Source organism: Saccoglossus kowalevskii, chromosome 13 (genome assembly GCF_978046115.1).
Source record: "Saccoglossus kowalevskii chromosome 13, keSacKowa6.1, whole genome shotgun sequence".
Classification (NCBI taxonomy): domain Eukaryota; kingdom Metazoa; phylum Hemichordata; class Enteropneusta; family Harrimaniidae; genus Saccoglossus; species Saccoglossus kowalevskii.
In genome coordinates this window covers 18,197,035-18,218,807 of record NC_140653.1, presented here as the reverse complement: position 1 = coordinate 18,218,807, position 21,773 = coordinate 18,197,035, and the positions used below count along the sequence as shown (strand labels likewise).

Here is a 21,773-nt window from a genome sequence, read left to right as displayed (position 1 = left end):
CATTGTATGCAAATTTTCACTTCATCAATTCATTGTATGCAAATTTTTACTTTATCAATTCATTGTATGTAAATTTTTACTTTATCAATTCATTGTATGCAAATTATTACTTTATCAATTTATGTACATTTCAGATATTAATGAATGTGAAGAGCGAGGTAGTGTGTGTCGGAATGGTGACTGTGAGAACACTCCAGGAAGTTATAGATGTATCTGTTACAGTGGTTATCAGTTGGACTCTACAAGAAGCTACTGTTTTGGTTTGTATTATCTCGAGCATGTAAACATGACACCATTCTTAAACCCCTCCCCTGATAAGTGAGATCAGCCAAATATACACTATATAAATGCAGATCTCTATCCCATATATGGACATGATGTTCTGGTGTTAGTTTGCATACTGCAGTGTGTGATGGCACTCAAATAGGTTGATGAAATTGTACCACACTTTGAAAATTGTCAGCCTTGATGTCATTAGAAATGACAGAGTAGGTGATTGCTCGTTGTCATCCGCCAACAATTTCATTTTCAACTTCTTCGTGAAAACTCTCTATTTTGAGCAAATATTTTTGTTTTGTTTTTTGTAAAAAATGCTATTTTCTTCTTGAAATCTACGAGCTCAATTCATTTAATACTTGGTATGTAGGTATCTTTGTCAGATTTGATCATTTTGTGATAATATCGTTAATTCTCTATTTTGGGGGAATATTTTTGTTATTATAAAACAACAGGTTCATTTTAATCATTCACTTAGTCTAAAAAGGAGTTCCCATCTATAAGACAGGTGGACAGAAAATTAGTTGTTAAAAGCCTAATGCAGAGAAAGCCATGCTAATAATTAATATGAAACTTGTTTACAGAGGCACGAAAAGAACACTGCTACACAATTGTCAACGGTCGATGTGAAAATCCATCTTCGATGATGGTGACCAAGTCTTCCTGCTGCTGTTCTATGATGGTAATGACAAACGCTGTTGGTTGGGGTGATCCCTGCAGTCGGTGTCCAGCAGAAAACACAGCTGAATATGATGAATTATGTGAACACGGAAATGGCAAAGATGGAGAAGGAAAAGGTAAGCCAATCTATACAACATCAAATTTCCTCCATCATAATGTTTATCTATGAGCCTGATTCTGTTCTGGCCAAGAGGTGATGTTATATTAAAAAGTCATACTTTGAGATGATTCAGGACACAGTTTCATGTAAAAATAATGTTGCTTTATGCAAACATCTATAAAGGATATGGTTACAAATGTATGTATTGTTCAGTGCTTGGGTTTGCAATGAAAATACCAGGACAGACAACAGTGGCATGCAATGTCTCCTGACACAAAATATTTATTAAAAAGATTGTTCTACAGTTACCTAGATGTTAAACAGGTGGATATAACTTTCATAACCATACATAGTGCTGTATAATGAAGTTTTAATGCGATCCTATGCAAAAAGTAGATAAAGGAATTCATTCAAAAAACAAAATCAAAACCAAAGGCTGCTAATACATAATAGATATCAGACACCTCAGTGACACTAAGATAGTTTAAATCTGCAATCTTCTGACTTGAAATTAGAGACTTTAGCTGTCATTGATGATGAAATACATGTACTGTACTTAGACATGTACAGTCATGGTGTTTTTCTATGACATTATGTATGCATTGTTTGTTGTTCACAGACATAAATGAATGCCTTTTAAACCCAAATCTGTGTAAGGACGGAGTTTGTGAGGACATGAATGGTAATTATAGATGTCGTTGTAACCCAGGATACCAACAAGTCGATGGGTCTGGAAAACATTGCCAGGGTAAGAAACATTTTATTTAATTGCATTCTTCACATGCTCAGAACGTTAACATTCCGTGATTTGCTGAAACATTTGTTATCAGTTTTGCTGACCAGCTTGGGCACGTCTGGCAGCACCATAGATCAGCCCTTGTTTGTGATAAACTGTGACAATGCTGCACAAATGTTTTATTAAGTGGTGCACATACATAATGTATATTTTATAACAGCAGGAAACAATGCCTTCATTTATATACCCTTGGGTATAACCACTGGTTTTTGCCATCCGCTCATGCACCGAAATGGTTAACAAGTGCATAATCATATGATTAATCTTCACTTGCAGCCTGAGAACTTAGAGGTGAATTTATACAAGACAGCCTTTGATTGGCTAACAAAAACAAAACACTTTACAAGCAAACCAATCAGTGAACACATTCCTTCAGGCAACCAGATTTATTGTCTAGCAAACTCATGGTTTCTCTGAATGATGTCTCCACTTGGAATTTCTTCATTCATTGTTTATCTTGGTATACGTACATGCTTCTGTGATGAATTCAAAGAATATATTCATTGACTATTGTATCACTTTCAGATATTAACGAGTGTGCAGTTAACAGGCTGTCATGTGGTGATGGCGTGTGTCGCAACACACCAGGAAGTTATCAGTGCGTCTGTCAGTCTGGTTATCAGCTGAGTCGAAACAGTAATAATTGTGATGGTAAGTTATCTGTGTGTCTGCATGTTCCCATGGTAATGGACTGAAGTCATGGAGACAGCCAATCAGTGATGAACAGAAATTTGTGTTGACTATGTAGTTACTCAGCAATTCACCAGGCCATTTTTTAGTGTGCTTGGCTAGATTCGAGGCTAAGACTTGAAGTCATTTTACTAGTGGCAGCCATTTTACTTTTTCAATGTACCATAGTTCAACAACATTTCCTCTAGACATTCTCAGGTATGCTTGGGACGGGAATCACCCCAGTTGTGTTTCACTATTTCTTCCTTGGGTCCAGAAAAATAGTCTAATTTTTGAATTTTTACTGTTTTTTTTTTCAGATATTGATGAATGCTCTGCAATTCCATCACCGTGTATTGGTGGTGATTGTATCAACTATGCAGGCAGTTTTCGCTGTAAATGTAATGATCCCGGCACCACATTAGATTCTACACAGAGGGTATGTGTGGGTAAGTAAGGAGATATTAAGCTCATAAATTTTCACAACACTTGCGTATTTTGAAATGAAAACAGTAGTGGTCATTTCTCCACTACTTGATAATTTTTCATACAGATCTTTATCAAAACAAAAAGACGTATTTTGTGAAAGATGACAAAGTTGGCTTTGCTGTCCAAGGGCTCGTACATTGCGTTTTATTCTCGCTTGTATACAGTATATGCAGCTAAGATATTTTTACCTGTTATCTAATTAATATGCGTTTTTATAATGCAATTGAATTATCTTGGTTCAGACAATAGACTTGGTACGTGCTGGACTGAGATGCGTAGTGGGCGATGTGAAGCTGATATCATGGGACTTATGAAGAAAGACGATTGCTGCGCTACCTTTGGTGTGTCTTGGGGAAGCCCATGTGAAACATGCCCACAACAGAGACGCTGTCCTCTCGGCATGGCGTTAAGAAATGGAAAAGACTGTGTTGGTATGGTGATTATTATTTTGTCATTGCAATTGATTTAGGGTTTGGTCATTAAAAATTGTTGTGGGTGATTTGTTGATTCAGAAAAAATGTTTATATGCAGAATAACTCCAAAAAAAAGTATATTGAATAAAAAAAATAAAAGTTGAACTAAAAATTAAAAAAATCATAACAAAATCATAAAAATTAATTTGTACTCATTCTCCAACATAATTGTATGATATTGATGTTATTTTGGACAAAAAATATAAAATGTGATTAAAACATTCCATTGTATATAAACCATCGTATGATAAATTCTGCATCTTGTATTATCAAAATATTTGTTTAATTATCCTAATTATTTGTGTATCATTTCATTTACATGTTGTTAATTTTTTCTCTCATCACTTCTTTGCAAAATTTACAATTTGCAATTTGAGATTTAATAATGTTTAATCCAATTTTTCACAGTCTAGGATTATAGGAAAGGGATGAGGGTATAGTAACCTCTACTGAATGTTACCCCCTTTCCTTACCCTAAGCTTTGCTAACAATGACAAAATTAAGTTACAATTTGTATTTAATATAATTAACCTGAATTAAAATGCCCTGTATGATAAGATGTAATTTAATTGAGTTTAATTAAATTTTAATTATTGCATTACTATATATAGAATTGGAATCAAATTTAAAATTGTAAATTGCAAATCGCAGTTTATTGATGGCCTCCTTGAAAAATGCAGTGACATTTAGTCTGAAATTTCTTGTTAGCCCTCTAAGCTTTTTGTGCATATTACTTTATTTTTGGCATGTATAACATTTTCCCTAATTCCAACCGGGACTATGTCATTAACAATAACTTGTGTATTGTTGATTACATGATTTTTTTTATGTATTGTTTTTAGATGTCAATGAATGTGAAGTGAATCCAATGAGTTGCGTCAATGGTCGCTGTGAAAACTCTGAGGGTTCATATAGATGTATTTGTGACTATGGATTGACATTAGATAAAACAAAAACTTCATGTCTCGGTAAGTTAAGCACAATCATGTTTAGCATGTACCCCCCGGTAGTGGGCACACATGTTATGTTGTTATGCCATCCGCAAGTGTAAATTTCTTTGTTTTGAACAGTTAAACATTAGAGAAAATCAAGGGGTATAACATTAATCTCAATAACATTGCTTATGTAAATGACTGAAGAGTGATTACTGTCAAATAAATTATTATATTTTAATAATTCAGTATCGAATAATAAATGTAATTTTTGGTCAAAGTAAGTATGTACCAGGTTGTGTATGTGCGTCTGATTCATATTTCGTAGTTCTATAGTAGTTCAAAAAAGTTTCAAGCGTTAGAAGATTGAGGGGAAATCTACATGTATATTGTGAAAAATTGCAAATTGTGAGTGATTGCACCGATTTAGTATTTCTTAACTGCTTTCTCTAGACCTGAGAAGTGCAAGTTGTCATCTTGAGTACAACCGTGGTACATGCGATTCTACGTTACATGGTCTCTTTCGGCAGTCAGAGTGTTGCTGTTCTATTGGTGTTGGGTGGGGAACTTCATGTGAGCAATGCCCTCAACAAGGAAGTGGTAAGCTTATTTCAATGGTTGTGATTAATATGTGAAGAAATGAATGCTATTTACAAAATGCAACAATAATAATATTCAGCTGATAACTATCAAACTTATAAACCTTATATGGTTAAACTGTAGTACTGGTATATAATTGCCATGTATAGATTTTTTTTTCTATTGTGGAATTTTGCTGGTGATCTTGATTTCAGATCCCATGCTAGAAATTAAATTTTTTTTTAATTTTTTAATTTAAATTTCTTAATATTTGGATGGTGAATTTTGTAATTTTCAGGTGTTTTTTTCTTCGAATTATTTTTGTGTGCCCTTTTCTAGTATTATTATGGACTTTCTCATTGTGTTATTAATAGAGGGCATCGTTTAACTTTTTGTTCAATAACTTCAGTATTTTATTTTTAATGAAATTAATGACAAATATCAACTAGAATTGTTCGCAGACTATGGTCAGTGGTGGTATTAGGGCTAAACCATTTAGCAAAATGGGGTTTGAATTCTAACAAATTAAGTTATATTTTAGTTTAACTATTTAACTGATACAGTTGGAGTACATGATAAATAATTAACAATAGTGTTGACTTGAGGAATATAAGGGTCAGTCCATTCAACTTAAATTCATTCACTATTGCAGTATTGCAGATGAACGTTCAATGATCATACATAGTCATCTTATCTTTAAATTGTCTTTCTATTAAAATGTCATTCTCATTATTTGCTTTATCTCATATCATATAATTTTATCAATTTTTTTTACCCCAGCCGAGTATACTGCCATTTGTTCGCGTGGTCCAGGTTTTGCGGATGTCAGACCGATATCAGTCGTCATAGAAGACCAGGTACCGCAAGTCACAGGTGAGAAGAATGTTAACTTATAATGTCAGTTAGGTATTAAAAAGTAGAATTCCATTTATTAACACTCAAAATAAGAATGACACTTTTATATATACATTTGTAGCAGTGACAAAACTCTTCTCTCTTGCTTTTGAAAGTATGTCAAAAATGAATTCAATTGTTACACAGAAATATACTGTAAAACATGTTGAAAAAGCGACATGCTATTTTAGCGAATTGTGGTAAAATGACGTAATAGCAAAATGTCGATTTAGCGAATCTTTCTTGTCATTGTTGATTTCCTGTTTTCACGATACTTGTCTGTCTCCTGCCAAAACAAATGCGCGGTTATCACCTCCGTAAAAACAAAGAAAAACTAGTAAGTGTAATTTGTTTCTGTTGCAATCATAAAAAACTGATTCAACAGCGATTTGAAAAAGCGGGTATCGTTGCTGCGTTACATCCAGAACATTGACCTTTTATATTGGGACTCAAAAATTACTAAGTACCACTAATTTCCTTAATAATATATCAGTATCACTTCATTTATTTATTTTCTTTGAAATAATGACCACAATGAATATGTTTATTTTTTTGTGTTAATTTACTTTTCAATAAAGTGTATCTACATGTCAGTACGTTTTTTTGTGTTGTTTACAAAAATGTGTGTGGAGAAAAAAAAACATTGTTTGGTGGCCATTTTGAATTTATAATAAAGTCATTAGCGACATCTTAAATTAGCGAATCAGTTCTCTTGCTAAATTCGCTAAAAAGACATGCTCGCGAAAAAGACACCTTTCACAGTATTGTATTAGTTCCATTTGTTAATAAAATCCCTGAACTATTGTGTCATCTTTTTCACTCTATCCTTTGTTCAATTCTGCTCCTTATAGTCTATCACTAAAGTACATCTTTTTTAATTGGTCAGATATAAATGAGTGTGCCAGATTTCCATCACTGTGCACCAATGGGAGGTGCCGTAACATAATTGGTAGCTTCAAATGTGAATGTGAAAATGGATACGCCTTGGATTCACATGGAAGAAACTGTACAGGTATGTGTTATGTGTATTTGTATTTGTATATGTTATTCTTGATGTTTGAAATTTACAAATTGCGTATGTGGTCACTTTCCTAATTTTGATTGGTTATCTTTAGCAATTGTTGCTATGCCAACCCCATAAATGAATGGTAAGTTTGACGAGAATTTCCTGAACTTTGTTTACAAAACATATACCAGAATTTAACAATGCTACCATGATCAATCAATTTAAAATAATTATTCAAACTTTTGTGCAACTTTGTGTGGGAATCTCTGCTTTGAGATACAAACAAAATTGAATAATATAATAATATTTATTTTGTATTGTGTAACCTTTTAATTTGTTTGTTTGTGATATAGAATCATTAGTTTTCTGTTTCTACTTTATTCACATTGTGTAATTTTAGATATCGACGAATGTCGTATAATGCGCGGTGTTTGCGGTAATGGTACGTGCGTCAATTTACCTGGCAGCTTTATGTGCGATTGTTTCACTGGTTATGAATCGACTATGATGATGCAGGTCTGTATGGGTGAGTAATAATAAATAATACCAGGCTTTAAACTTGACCCTAAAGGTCACACATCCTGGTACTTTTTGGTTGGACAAATTCCTACCAACTGAGAATTTATTTTGTTTTTTAAAAAAACTACTGCAACCAGATGTTTATTGAAGCCTAAAAAACAAAATTGTTGCTGTTAGCAACAAATCACCCCATAAATGCAGGATGTTTGACCTTTAAAAGTCCGGTCATATGGCCGCTACCAATGTACCAAATATATAATACTTTAATACACAGTCAATATTCACCATAAGAAGTGTGTTGAGTGTTGAGACTACAAATGTAAGTTACATTACTGTAAAATGACTAATTTTCACTGGGTTTAAATTTCACTGATTTACCATTTCAGGCATAATCAGTGGGTTTTAAATTCACGGTTTCGTCATTTAGATAATGTGTTCTATGTTAAATTTTACATATTCACTGTGTTTTAATTTAGCGCATTTTTCCAGTCAGCGAAATAAGCTAAATTAAAACCCAGTGAATAATTACCCCCTTTACAGTATTATTCATTTTATTGACTGTGCTGTACCAGTGCAGTTGTGCTTCCATCTGTCGGTTTGTTGAATTGTGTACAAATATAGTAGTTGCGTAGAATATGTGTAGAAATGGGTTTATGTCCATAATTATTAGTACATGTACAAACAAACAAATCATGTTTTTTCTACCAGTGCAACTTACAATGTGAACAGTGCCCTCTACATGTGATAAGCACCTCCAACTGTGTGTGTTTTGTGCACAGAGGATTGTGGGTAAATTCTGATCAACTATTTGTCTGTTTGATATTATGTAGATATTGATGAGTGTACTCGTACGCCCAGTCTGTGCCGGGGTGGTTCTTGCATTAATACAGCGGGCAGTTTTCGGTGTATATGTCCGGATGGCAGAGAGTTATCACGGGACGGAAGATCTTGCAAAGGTAATTTATAGTGCGTGTTGGGAAACATTGTCAAAATTCATGAAATTTTTAAAAGAATGTGAGATTGTAACAAAATGGGAAATCTTAAATGTTAAAATTGTGAAATTAAATCCCAGTGAAATTATTGCTTTCAAAGTATTCTTGATTCCAGGGATTAACTAAATATTCTGCTTCCAAGACAATGTTAGAGTGGGAACTCCATTTTGATACCAGAAAGGGACCAATTTGTAATACAAAAATACACATAGTATATTAATTCCTCTTCATTTTCTCTTTTGGATTCACTACACGAAAATACTAAATACAATCTCTGCTTGATGCAGTTAAGTTTCTATCACTATGGTCATTATTTACTGTCGAAAACAGGAAGATATTTTAATAGCGCCCTCAACATCTAAAATACGAAATTTATTTGTTTTTATGTGGTCTTTTTTGTTTTTATTTTGCTCCTAGATATCAACGAATGTTCAACTGGTAGGGGTATATGTTCTAATGGTAAATGTCATAACACAATGGGAGGATTCCAGTGTATATGTGATCGTGGCTACCAACCAAGTCCCAATCACCAATCCTGTGAAGGTACTTGATGGAATCATTTTACTACTTACAGGCTGCATTCTCACTGTCACAGTGTAAGGCCTGTATGATTTGCAGAAAAACTCTCACTGATTCCTGGAAACATTATATAAGATTTGAATTTTGTAGGTCCATAAGAAATCCAACAGTGTTCTGCATCAAATTTAGAAGTACTTCTTAATACACCCCCCCCCCATGGATAGCCAAATAGAATGAAAAAAAAATTGCATCAGCCAGTGTGTTAAATGAATTAAATTGGCCTTGAATACAATATTTTTCTATTTGGTGATTATAGACACCACATCATTCTGTGCCAATATTTAAAGATTTAGGTCAAACCAATTGAATTTATCATTTTTCCTGATGAGCACAACAATCAGTACTGGTAGGATGTGCTCTGGATATAATACAGTGGAAATGCAACTTCGGAGCATTATTCTTTTATTTCCTGAAACATACTACAGCATACAGTAGTGTTCAATTGCAGTTATCACGCTTATGGAGTCAGTGCAAAGCTACTTAAAAGATTGTGTCTGATTGGCTACCCAACCCTAACACCTAACAGTCAGACCAATCAGAGAGCAGCATTTGTTAACCATTTTTTTTTGAAATATTAAAATATGATTTGACTGAACTGCACTTATTTACATGTTATTACACAAATGATGTTGTGGAGATTTCAAACATTGATTTCTGTGATATCACTGTTTACTGGAAATATTGTAACAACCTGTGAAAAGTATTCCTGAATATTTCTTCTGTCCTAATTTACCTCCTGAACTTAGGGAGTATATCTCAGCTCAGCTCCCATCCCATGAGAGAGGTCTTAGAATCATAGTTAACATATCTCTGTATATTTTTTCTATAGATATTAATGAGTGTGCTGAAAGCAATGGTGGATGTGATATGAAATGTATCAATACACCAGGCAGTCATCAATGCTTTTGTAATGACGGTTATACATTATTACCAAACAGTGGCGAATGCGTGGGTATGGTTATGTAAAATCTTATTTTAATCTTTTTACCACCAGACTGTGTCTGCCAAATTTGTCTGCAATTTTTTTTTATATTCTCCAATATTTCTAATACAGACAAAATTTGAGTCAATTTTCAGTTTTTACTCAAAACAATTGGCTATTTTTGTCCCAATATTCTGAAGTTACCGGTAAGTGCCGACTATAGACAGGACTATTTTGTGAATTTGCGATGAAACGAGGGAATTGGTGATAAAAAGTCAACTTCTGAATTTATCAACTGTATGGTCTGAAGCATACAAAGTAGCACTCACATCAAGAACACGCTTTATTTGCCTGACCATAAATTACCATAAATTACCATATTTTTATGAATAGAATTTAGGGTGTGAACAAAAGATACAATTTTTAAGTTATGATGACAGATCACAAATTAAAAGAATACCGGTATATTTAATAATTATTATTTCAATTGAAAATATCATGAATTAATAATGTTAAGAGTCCATTGTTGTCATGACGGTTCTTCTATTTACATGCACACAGATATTAACGAATGTTTGGAAGGTCCATTTGTGTGCGATGGCGGCCAATGTGAAAATACAAGAGGAGGTTATCGTTGCACATGTTTTGATGGATTTAGACCGTCTCCTGATGCTAGAGACTGCCTAGGTAGGTAATACATAAAAAAGATCAAGTTTGCCTTCAAAAAAGGACAAGAAATTTTTTTGTTTTTATTTTTTTTAACAAATGCTACCATAAACTTAGGAACTGCAAATATCACCTATCAATTGAAGTCTTCATTGTACCTTGTAAGTGGAAAATGTTGATGGGTATCAGGGCTACATTTTGATTGGAATTATAGTGGTGATAATGAAACAAACCTAGGTCCTGGTAATATACAAACACCTGAATTAACAAAGAAGTCAAGTTGTTATTAAAGATACATCAAAGTTTACTCAGATTTATGAATGCAGTTTCTTGAGCATGTATGAGACATAGTTTGGTTGCACTTGTGTACTCTGAGATTTTGGCCCCGGGACAATGAAAGTAGAGTACATATTAATTCAATTGTTTGCAGATGTTCCATGTATTATTTTAACATGAGTCTTTTATAATTAAATAATAGAGACTGTGACATTCATGTCTTGTTGAACTCAGATATTTATTACCAGGCATCTGTATATGCTATATAAACTTTGAAAATATGCTCCAATCAAATAAGGTGTTTTTAATACAAAAAAAAAAAACTCAGGTATTCATTTGTTGTTTTTGTTGATTTTAGATGTGGATGAATGTAGCTTTCAACAGAATCTTTGCTTAGAAGGACTTTGCGAGAACACTGTAGGATCATTTATTTGTCGATGTAACGTTGGGTACTCAACTCAGCCGGGTAGGATGGGCTGTGTAGGTAAGAGCACGTAGTAAGCTGTATCTCATTACCGCTTTGATCTTCCATCGTAAAAATTTGTTCTGTGTAAAAAATATTTCACTCGCACTCCTTGAAGTGACAAAACACATGGGATGATGTATGCCGGTAATTGTTTCCATTTTCAGATCAAAATGAATGTGAACTTGGCATTCATAACTGTGCCATTGATGCAGAATGTGTCAACAACAAAGGCTCTTACCGATGTCGATGTAGAGCAGGGTTTATTGGTGATGGTTTAAGTTGTGCTGGTGAGTACAAAAGTTTCTTCTAACTAACTTTCTCAGTCAACAAATAACTATGTGCATATTTAATTATTCATTTAGTATTTATTATTTAGAGTTCAGTAACATAGTATAATTCTACTTTTTAATACAGCACATAGTAGTCCTTGGATATATATGATCTAGTTTTAATCTCGCTACTAGTCGTATGAAATATACCGGGTACCATCAATGCTTCTGTTGTTTATTGTTCTCACTAATTTCATACAAATGTGTATCACGATCCACTGATGCCTGTTTCAACCATTTCTATGCTGCAGTGAACAGTTGTTCCAAATTACGCCAATCATTGTCACAAGACTGTTTGTTTTCAAGAGTAAACTTCATATAATGTAAATTATTTTAAATGCTCGACAGATATACAACTCAGAGAAACTTTTTTATTTTATTTTTAAAATTTGATTTTGAAAACTTCGCTGAGGGTCCTGAAGAATTTGAGTCACTGTAATTTTCACCAAATGTTGTTCTTCACAAATTCCACTAAATCATTTAATGTAACTATGAATAATACAAGATACAAGATAATACAAGATATTCTAGCATGGGGAGGTAATCTTTTGCTCTCCAGCACAAACTATTTATTTTAAGCAGATATTAATTTTCATATTTTGAAAATTTAGTAAAACAAATAAAAATTATGCACCTTATGATAAGGTTTCCCCCTGTTCAGTTGTTTTGGAAGGCATTTTCTGAGCGATGGGGAAACATATTGGGTTAAGAAATACTCTATCTGATGAAACAATTCTGCTGGGAGACCCACATGAGTCATTGTTGCTTAATTTTTTATTATTGGTAACTAAGCGTTTTATTTATATCCGCAAATGTAAAGAAAAAAATCCACATTTCAAACATCATAAACCATTTGTTCAAAATATTCAGAACACTGAATATGTTATTGCCAACAAAAAAAGAAAATTAAATGCACATATTAAGAAAAGGGGTAAATTTCTGACTGTATTGACTATGTAAAAATATTTCATATGAGATTTATGTGAAACTGAAATGTATTTTTTAATAGATTTGACTCAATAAAAAAATATCTTTAAAAAAATAAATAAAACATCTTGATCACATAATAAATTTGATCATTAAAAAGCTTTTGAAAATGCAATTATTTAGATGTAAGATGTTTTCCCTTTGTTCTTAGATGTGGATGAGTGTACAAGTCGTTTAGATACATGTCATATTGAAGCAGAGTGCATGAACACACCAGGATCCTACAGATGTCAGTGTCAACTTGGATACAATGGAGACGGATTCAATTGTCTCGGTATGTTGTTGATATCATTGGATCTCAAATGTCAAGATATATCATAAATTGATTCAACCAAAATTTGAATGATACATTTTGCAAATAGGTATACTGGTATGTATTTCTACATAATTTCCTTGTTAATTTTGAACTATATAAACTTAATTTTCCATTGACTTCAGGTTTCAATCAACATCAGATAATAGTGATCTGAATCACTGACCCCCCCCCCCCCGACATGAGTGTCCAATAACAGTAATGGGATACCTGAATTAGATTTAGTTATCTTTGATCCATTTTAATCTGTATATTTAAGTTTATGATTTATTGATGGATTTGTTATTTTCAGATCTGGACGAGTGCGCTTTGGATCCCAATCTCTGTGATTACGGGCAGTGTTTGAATACGCCAGGAAGTTACACATGTGAATGTGACATGGGTTTTTTTCCTACCGAAGATTTAGGCAGCTGTGAAGGTATATTCCTTTAGCCTTATACTCCAATTATTAGACTGTTATGAGGTTGGGGCTGAATTAAGGATTATTTGTCACTTTTTAGTGGATTGGATTGACCTTCATGCATCTGTGTGTCCGTACGTGCGTGTGTGCGTGCGTCAGGACGTGTATCTTAGACATGCCTGGACCAATCACAATCAAACTTTACACATGCTTCACACATAATATTATACATATGCACATCAATTTGTTTCACGATCTGATTCAAGATGGCCGAATGGCGGCCATTTTTGTGCTAAAAATTCATCAAAATCAAGCTTTTATCGATGGATTTTGTTCAAATTTAGTACATACATTGGACATTATGGCGCCTTGATATACCTAATTTTATTTCTCAGATCTGATTTAAAATGGCTATTTTGTTTTAATGAATGCAGTTTTAGTGCCATATCTCTGCCATGCTTTGACTCATTTTGTTCAAATTTGATATATTCATTATACATCATGACATAGATATTCAAAATGGCCAAATGGCAGCTATTTTTGTGCTAAAAAATCATTCCTGAACTGGATCTTGTCATTTATGGATGGATTTTGTTCAAACTTGGTACATACATTATAGATTATGGGTCCCTGATGCACGCCATATCTCTGATATGCTTTGACTGATTATGTTCAAATTTTATTTATTCGTTTTACATCATGTTATGGCAATCTTGTTTTAATTAATACTGTTCCAGAGCAATATTTCTCAATATGGAGAAGTACTCGTTTGAGGATCAGATACAAGATGTCAATCATTTTAATGTTAAAAAATCATCATAATTAATCATCTTTCGGATCCATACTTCTGACATGTTTATGTTCCAACTATATTACTATAAACAAAAGTATATATCTGCCATGCATGGCTTGTTTATGTTTTTATTATTATGAGTTAATCCTATCAGGATACCGATAAGGAGTATCAATTAAAGTCACTGGACAACTTTCCAAGACTCAAGAATCTTAAATATCATGGAAAATGGTCAAAATTGTGATCAGTGAAGATCAAAAAGTTGTATATTGTCATTGATATGAATCCTGAAAATATTTCAAAATATTGATATTTAGTCAGTTTCCAGTACAATAGTTTTCTATTATATAATGAGAAGACATATCCCATAATGCAATGCGTGCATGTGCAGTAAAATGTTCAGTAGTGCCAAATTTGAATTCACGTTTGTATACTCAGTGTAAAGTTATACTGCTAACTTTGGAAGTTTTTGAATGTAGATTTTTGACATTTCATTGCTGTGTATACAACCACAAATTAAATTACTCCTTCTCATAGACAAACTGACTGTGATGAAGAAGTAGCACCCCAATTATGGCCAAATGATTATGATAATCTTAAATTTGAATCGCAAGTGTTGTTGCTATAGAAACCTTCCAGCATTAGACATTTAGTGATTCGAATTACTAATTTAAAATTCTCTGAAAAACGTGAAGCTGTTTTCCACAATGGGAATTAAGCTAAATATTGTAGGAGTCCACAAAGTATTTGTTACTATGGTAACCAATATGCGTGCCCTTTTTGTCACTAACCTAATATCAGAATATAAAGGATGTGGTAAATATTTGCCGCCATTTTCTTCTATACAGTGAATTATTTCATGAAGGCATGGATGTTTTTATTGAAATTTATAAAATATTTATAATTAAAAACATTTGCTCATTCAAATTCAAAGAAGATGCTTTCACTTGCTGTAGAAATCTGTTTATTGCCCATTACCCATGAGTCTTTGCAGGTTTTCTTCAATCATTGATCATTTATATAGTACTGTGGAATACTTTATTTTCGCTGAAAAGTCTTTTTGGGCATTTTTCATGCAATTTATTTTCACTGATTTTTGATGAGTTTAATGTGAAATATTGAAAAAAAAGTATGTATTCGCTGGATTTTATTTTCTCGGGATAATCCCTTCAGCGAAAATAGTGAAAATAAATTTCAAGCGAAAATAAAGTATTCCACAGTAACATGAATGTTAAAGTTGTTTTCAACTGTCATTTGAAACTTTTATGTAAATGTGAAAACGTTCATACCTTTATGAAAATCACTATATTACATATTTGTTTTTAATTCCCCAGATATCAATGAATGCAAACAATTTCATAATGTATGTGTATATGGACAATGTATCAATCTGCCGGGATATTTTAAATGTGAATGTCAACCAGGATATCAACTAGATGACGGTGGCGGAAATTGTACAGGTTAGTTTTGTTCGACTTAATAGAGCAGCTTTTTTAATTATATGGGAATCTTAATGACCAACAAAACCACAATTTTTGGCTCAACGGACCATTACTCCGCTGAGCCTATGGGATGGGTTTCTGTCCTGCGTCTGTCGTTGGTCTATCTATATATCTATCTATCTATTGGCGATCCGCTCCGCTAGGATTGTCCTTATAATCACTTTTGTTGTTTTGTGTGTGTGTGTGTGTATGGGTGTGTCTGTGTGTGTAAATTTCCAGTGTTTTCACGTATGATTTCTTCTGTGATTTTTTTGGCTTGGCCGATTTCTTTCAAACTTGGCAGGTAGGTCACACCTTCACCCTAGTTATTAGGAAAAATCTGAAAAAAATTTTGGCCCACTGTTGCCATAGCAACAGCAAAAAAACTGATTTTTGGATAGTTTCGCGCCAAATGTATCTCCTCCCACAAATTTGGGATAAAACAATTCTGACATAGCGCATTCTATTCAGCTTGAGTGTGGGCACAAAGTTACTATTTGAATTTTTTATATCTTTTTTCATTACCGATAAATTTGACCTCAAAGTTTGGGTAACTTTTCACCAGCAACGGCTTTTAACTCCTCTGTGATTTTTTCGGCTCGGCTGGTTTTGTTCATACTTCACAGGTAGGTTGTGCCGTCACTAATTGGAAAAAAATTCTGGCCCACCACTGCCATTGCAACATCCAAAAACTGATTTTTGAATACTTTCGTCCCAAATGTATTACCTCCTACCAGTTTTGTACACAGTCAGCTGGCGTCGGTGTCGCTGGGTGTATATGATAAAGGGAAGAGACAAATTTAACGCGTAAAAATAGAACGCGTATTTTGACCTATATGTGGCCAACCAATGGCTGGACATGATACGTTTGCGGTCGTTGCCATAGAGCCCCGTGTCCATCGCCTGGCGATGCTCTTCCTTTTCACCCCCTCCAGAATGTTCTACTTTCGCAGCCTAATCGCAGGTTTTTCGAAAAACGCCAAAAAAAACACAAGAATAAGTAGAAATTTTCCTGTTTTGCGCGGATTATTGATAGAGAATAATGTCTTTATTACAAAAATGCTGAAAAACCGTGAGTTTTCCCTTAGTTATTTTTTTATCGGCGAAAAACTGCGAACTCGGCAAATTTGGTTGCACAACTTCCCTCTATCATATACACCCAGCGACACCGATGCCGGCTGACTGTGGTTTTGTAATAGCAGTGTTCAAATGACCATGATTTTTATTTTGGCTACGTTGCACACTGGTAGGAGATCGCTGGCGCCGACATTGTGACGCTGTATCCCAGCGCAACTTTGAACGTTGAATAAACTAAGTGACTTCTAAAGACTGAATGGCTTTTGCGAACTTTGTATACGAGCCCATTTAGTTATAAACTGACGTTAGCTTCATGTTTATGTCCCACCATGGAAACAGTCAAAAACATGTTATTTGTTTTTGAGCGGAGCGGATCGTCAACCAGCCTACCGGCTTGTCTATCTGTCTGTCTGTCTGTCTGTCTGTCTGTCTGTCTGTCTGTCTGTCTGTCTGTCTGTCTGTCTGTCTGTCTGTCTGTCTGTCTGTCTGTCTGTCTGTCTGTCTGTCTGTCTGTCTGTCTGTCTGTCTGTCTGTCTGTCTGTCTGTCTGTCTGTCTGTCTGTCTGTCTGTCTGTCTGTGCAATGACTTCTTCTCAAAAACCGCTGAATCCTTTGACTTGATTTTTGGTGTGTGGATGCCTTGATGAGTCTAGATGGTAATTTGTTCATGAGAAGACGATCTGCCAAAAATTATGCAAATTAGCCCCCAAAACTCAAAAATTTCTTCTATGCTACTATGACACTAAGTGGTGTACAGTACTGATATTGATAGTGCATGTTCCTTGGGTTGTCCTCTATCGGTTTTGTTAATTTAGTAAGGAAATTTTCAATTTCCTAATTTTGGCGAATATTTAGTCCCCGTTCGGATGAAGTCCGAAAACGGGGACTTATAATTCGGTCTCCGTCCGTGCGTCCGTCTGGAGTCATATCTCAGAATTCCTTGGACCGATTTCGTTCATTCTTTGCATGTGCCTAGTACTTTATCTGGGACATATGCACATGCAGTAGTTTAGCGATTCGATTCAAAATGGCCGATTGGCAGCCATCTTGTTTTTTGAAAATGTTGTATTTTGGACACGCTTTGTCAGTTTTCATTCAAATTTATTACATCGATCATACATGTTAGGATACATGTCCCCGATCGTCCGTGAGTTCCTGAGTCTGTCTGTCCGTCCGTGTGTCTGTCCGTCTGTCCACAGTAATATTTCAGAATCTTTTGGACCGATTCCGCTCATTCCTTGCATGTGCCTAGTACCTTATGTGGGACATATGCACATGCAGTGGTTTAGCGATTTGATTCAAAATGGTCGACTGGCAGCCATCTTGTTTTTTGAAAGTGTTGTATTTTGGACATGCTTTGTCAGTTGTCATTCAAACTTGGTACATAGATTATATATGTTAGGTTACATGTCCATGACGATTAATTTCGCAATTGGATCAAAGATGGTCAACTGGCAGACATCTTGTTTTGTTTTTTTATGCGGTATCTTGGAAGTGCTCTGTCAGTTTTCAACCAAATTTGGCATATACATGTACTTATACATGTTAGGATGCATGTCCATGACAATTTGTTTCAAAATCTGGTCAAGGATGGCCGATTGACAGTCATCTGACTTTTTGGCCTTACTACTATATTTCCACAATTTATGTACCATTTTCATTCGTATTTGGCACATCATACACATCATACATATCAGTGTGTTTCATAATCAGATCAAAGATGGCCAAATAACGGCTGTTTTTATTTTTGGCCATATTACTACTACAAGGAACACATGTTTTGATGTAAATAAACAATCTGTTGTATACGCCACTTGGAACTCAAGTTTCAAGGACATGCTCATGACAACCCCTCCGCTTTAATATGACAAGCACAAAGAGAACTTTCAAAAATTTAACGGGGACTGTGTCATTTTCAATGACTTGTTTAAAATGGTAATTTTTGGTCAAAAATTCTATTTTCGACTTCTTCTTCAAAACCGGTAGCCTGAATGCTTTGATACTTGGTGTGTATGTACCTTGTGTTGACATCTACTAGATTTGTTCATTCCATGGCCATATCTTTAATTCTCTTGGCAAATATTTTTGCCATTTTTGGTTAAAAATGGAATTTCAACTAACCACTATTTCCAATGCTTTGGTGTTAGGCATACATGTTTATTATTCCATTGACAACTTTGTGTGGTTGTTCGGCGATATTTCATTTAAATGTGTATAGACATGATTGATTTTGGTGGAAAATTATGCAAATTGCCTAATTTACATGCCAATATTTGGGCTATTTTGGTAATATCTTGAGAACCATTTAATATGTTTTAATAAAACTTGGTGCTTAGATGTGTTGGGGCAGTTTTCAGATATATTTAGTTTTTGGTGGAAATTTATGCAAATTATCTAATTTGCATATCAGCTAGTGAAATTCAAGCTATTTGGGTGCTATTTCAAGAACCATTCAACATATTTCAACAAAACTTGGTATATACATGTATTTCCAATTCAGATAATTGCAAATATCATGTTATGTTATTCTCTCAACACGCTGGAGTCCTTTTTAAGCTCTCTTTGATTCTAATTTTATTGAATATTTGTTATTTTTGTAAAAAATTCCACTTTTAGCATTATGTTTTATTGTCTCACTCACTGCCTTTTGGGGTATTTGTCATATACAGCACTAATCTTTTGTACAATAACCGTTGAGCAACAGGTCATTCATTGGCCTATTTTTTTTCTGATTGAAACGTAGAGGATAGCTCTGTCGTTTGACAACCTTGGGAACAGTACTTTTAGCCACTTAACTGAAAACGAAATTAAGACAGAATATATAGAAAGCATGCTGTGGTATAATATACCCTGATTTCTGATTTAGATATACTGTACTTCCCCAGGCATTATATCCCAGGGGCCTGAACATGTGAAATCAGGGAAATTAAGGGGTGGGCTTATACCTGAAAACCACCTAAGAAAAGATGATGTTTTTGGAGTAGGAGTTACTATTGTAACCATCTTACCCCACCCACAAAAAATCATCCAAATTACATCTTTCGTTCAACATGCTGGACAATTTACTAGGATTTACATTATCTTTGTTGTGAGATATTTTCGATCATGCGCAAACTCCTGATGCAAAGCAATGTTCACCATGATTTGACCTGAAACCACTAATAGGTCAAGTCTTTCATTAACCAATCAAAATGCTGTGTGCACTGATGAATTTTCCGATTATTGCTGATGTATTTTTTCAACACAATGAGGACATGAATTACCGCGATGTTAAAATGCAATCTGTTACCACTGATTTCGACGAAAAAACATTGATTTTTTCCCCCAACAACTAGTGATTCACAATTTTCTAAAGGTAAACTGAGGGTGGAGGAAGTATTTAAACACCTTTCACGGTCGCCAACAGGTCACGTCAAAGAATAGTTTACTCGTTCACACCCCATTCACGATGGATGATCTCAATGGACATGAATTATTCAGAAAAGTAAAAAAATGACAAATAACCTGGTTTCACGAATAGAAAGGATGCGAACTATGTTGTGTATGGCCGCAAGGCACTTTGAAATGAAATTAATGAGCCTATAACCGAGGATGCCCTCAACTCGTTAAATGTCTAAAATTATACTCAGGAAGGGGCTTATGATCTGTCTGTGAGAACGTGTTCAGTATATATTGTCAGTGCAATGAACAACAGCACAGTTAAAATCGGCAACAATAAAATTCTTTTTTTTTCTTAGACATCAATGAATGCGATGATTCAGACTTGCGCTGCATTGGTGGTATATGTATTAACAATTTTGGCAGCTACACCTGTATATGCCCTCAGCACTTTGTACTAGCTCCGGATGAAAACGGCTGCGTTGGTGAGTACAACCTAAGAAATGTAATGCACCATTTGTTTGAATTGTACCATTTTGAATCTGACATTTTTGATGAGTTCTCTGACTATCTAGGACGGTTAAGTTATGGATCAGATTAGAAGTCGCCAAATTGCAAGACAAACTTACATTCTATAAACGTAAATAAATACAAATAAATAAGTCTGTGAAAGAAATACTGTTAATGCCATATTTTTTCACTTGTTTTTAATTTTGCTATTTTCGCTGATAAGCAAAATCTGCTAAAATTTAATTCACACACACACATGTCAAATTACAGTTGAATGTATTGTTTCACTTTACAAATTCATAAAAAACTTAAACCCCACTAAAAATTCTCAAAAAATAAAAATAGTGAAATTAAAATTTAGGTAGTGTTTTTCTCAGCTTGTTTTTTTTCTTAACAGTGCATATTCCCAGAGCATGTACTACATGATACTAATAAACAAATTTTAAATTTAAATGATTTTCAATAATTTTTTTTTTGGATTCAATCTATTTTTTGTTCCAGATCCAAGGGTTGGTGTGTGTTATGATAGTCACCGTGGTGATGTTGGAAAATGCAGTATCGAAATTGGCCAGAATATCAACCGTGCCGCGTGTTGCTGCTCACTAGGTGAAGGTTGGGGTGATCCCTGCGAGCCGTGTCCTCGAAAAAATTCAAGTAAGACATTTTAGCAGCTCTGTCAATCAATTGCTTGACTTGGTGTTAATTACACCAATTAGAGGTTGACTTAAAGTTAAATTTATGCATGACCCTGCAGGTCACACATCCTTGTACTTGAGGAGAGAAGCAAATTCAGTATTAAATACAAATTATTTTCCTAGAACAATGCAAGCAAAAATTGTAGTTTGTAATTTTATAATATTGACAAGTATCGGATAACAATACATGTATCTCCAGGAAGTGAAAAGATGTGTGACCTTCAGGGGTCATACAGTGTACATTATTTGTCTGTAATTTTTCAATGATTTTTTTTAATACTAAGAATATATGAACTTTTTTATTTTAAAGCTGAAGATAGACAGCTGTGCCCACAAGGAAATGGTTTCAGACCTAATGAGTTTACTCTGGTTCTAGAAGGTAATAATTTCTTAATATATAATAAGCTAACATCAAACAACCAACCCCAACAATATCACAAGAAGGTGAATACTGAGATTGTAATAAAAACAAATACCAAAGATTTTGCAAATGCTG

General features: G+C 34.2%; 1 protein-coding gene across 2 annotated transcripts in view; it reads left to right on the top strand.

The window, feature by feature from the left end:
- LOC102801881 (fibrillin-1-like) overlaps positions 1–21,773 on the top strand; it is a 79,203-nt gene that overhangs the window by 19,406 nt on the left and 38,024 nt on the right. For both annotated transcript variants that reach the window (XM_085507005.1, XM_085507004.1), the window contains exons 15-37: positions 135–260; positions 861–1,073; positions 1,677–1,805; positions 2,379–2,504; positions 2,843–2,971; positions 3,254–3,442; positions 4,327–4,452; positions 4,870–5,016; positions 5,776–5,868; positions 6,776–6,901; positions 7,296–7,421; positions 8,245–8,370; positions 8,824–8,949; positions 9,815–9,937; positions 10,469–10,594; positions 11,208–11,333; positions 11,480–11,602; positions 12,783–12,905; positions 13,237–13,362; positions 15,472–15,597; positions 20,432–20,557; positions 21,084–21,236; positions 21,588–21,656. In XM_085507005.1, coding sequence (XP_085363131.1) covers positions 135–260; positions 861–1,073; positions 1,677–1,805; positions 2,379–2,504; positions 2,843–2,971; positions 3,254–3,442; positions 4,327–4,452; positions 4,870–5,016; positions 5,776–5,868; positions 6,776–6,901; positions 7,296–7,421; positions 8,245–8,370; positions 8,824–8,949; positions 9,815–9,937; positions 10,469–10,594; positions 11,208–11,333; positions 11,480–11,602; positions 12,783–12,905; positions 13,237–13,362; positions 15,472–15,597; positions 20,432–20,557; positions 21,084–21,236; positions 21,588–21,656 — 3,003 coding nt within the window. The remainder of the gene's footprint in view (positions 1–134; positions 261–860; positions 1,074–1,676; positions 1,806–2,378; positions 2,505–2,842; positions 2,972–3,253; positions 3,443–4,326; positions 4,453–4,869; positions 5,017–5,775; positions 5,869–6,775; positions 6,902–7,295; positions 7,422–8,244; positions 8,371–8,823; positions 8,950–9,814; positions 9,938–10,468; positions 10,595–11,207; positions 11,334–11,479; positions 11,603–12,782; positions 12,906–13,236; positions 13,363–15,471; positions 15,598–20,431; positions 20,558–21,083; positions 21,237–21,587; positions 21,657–21,773) is intronic.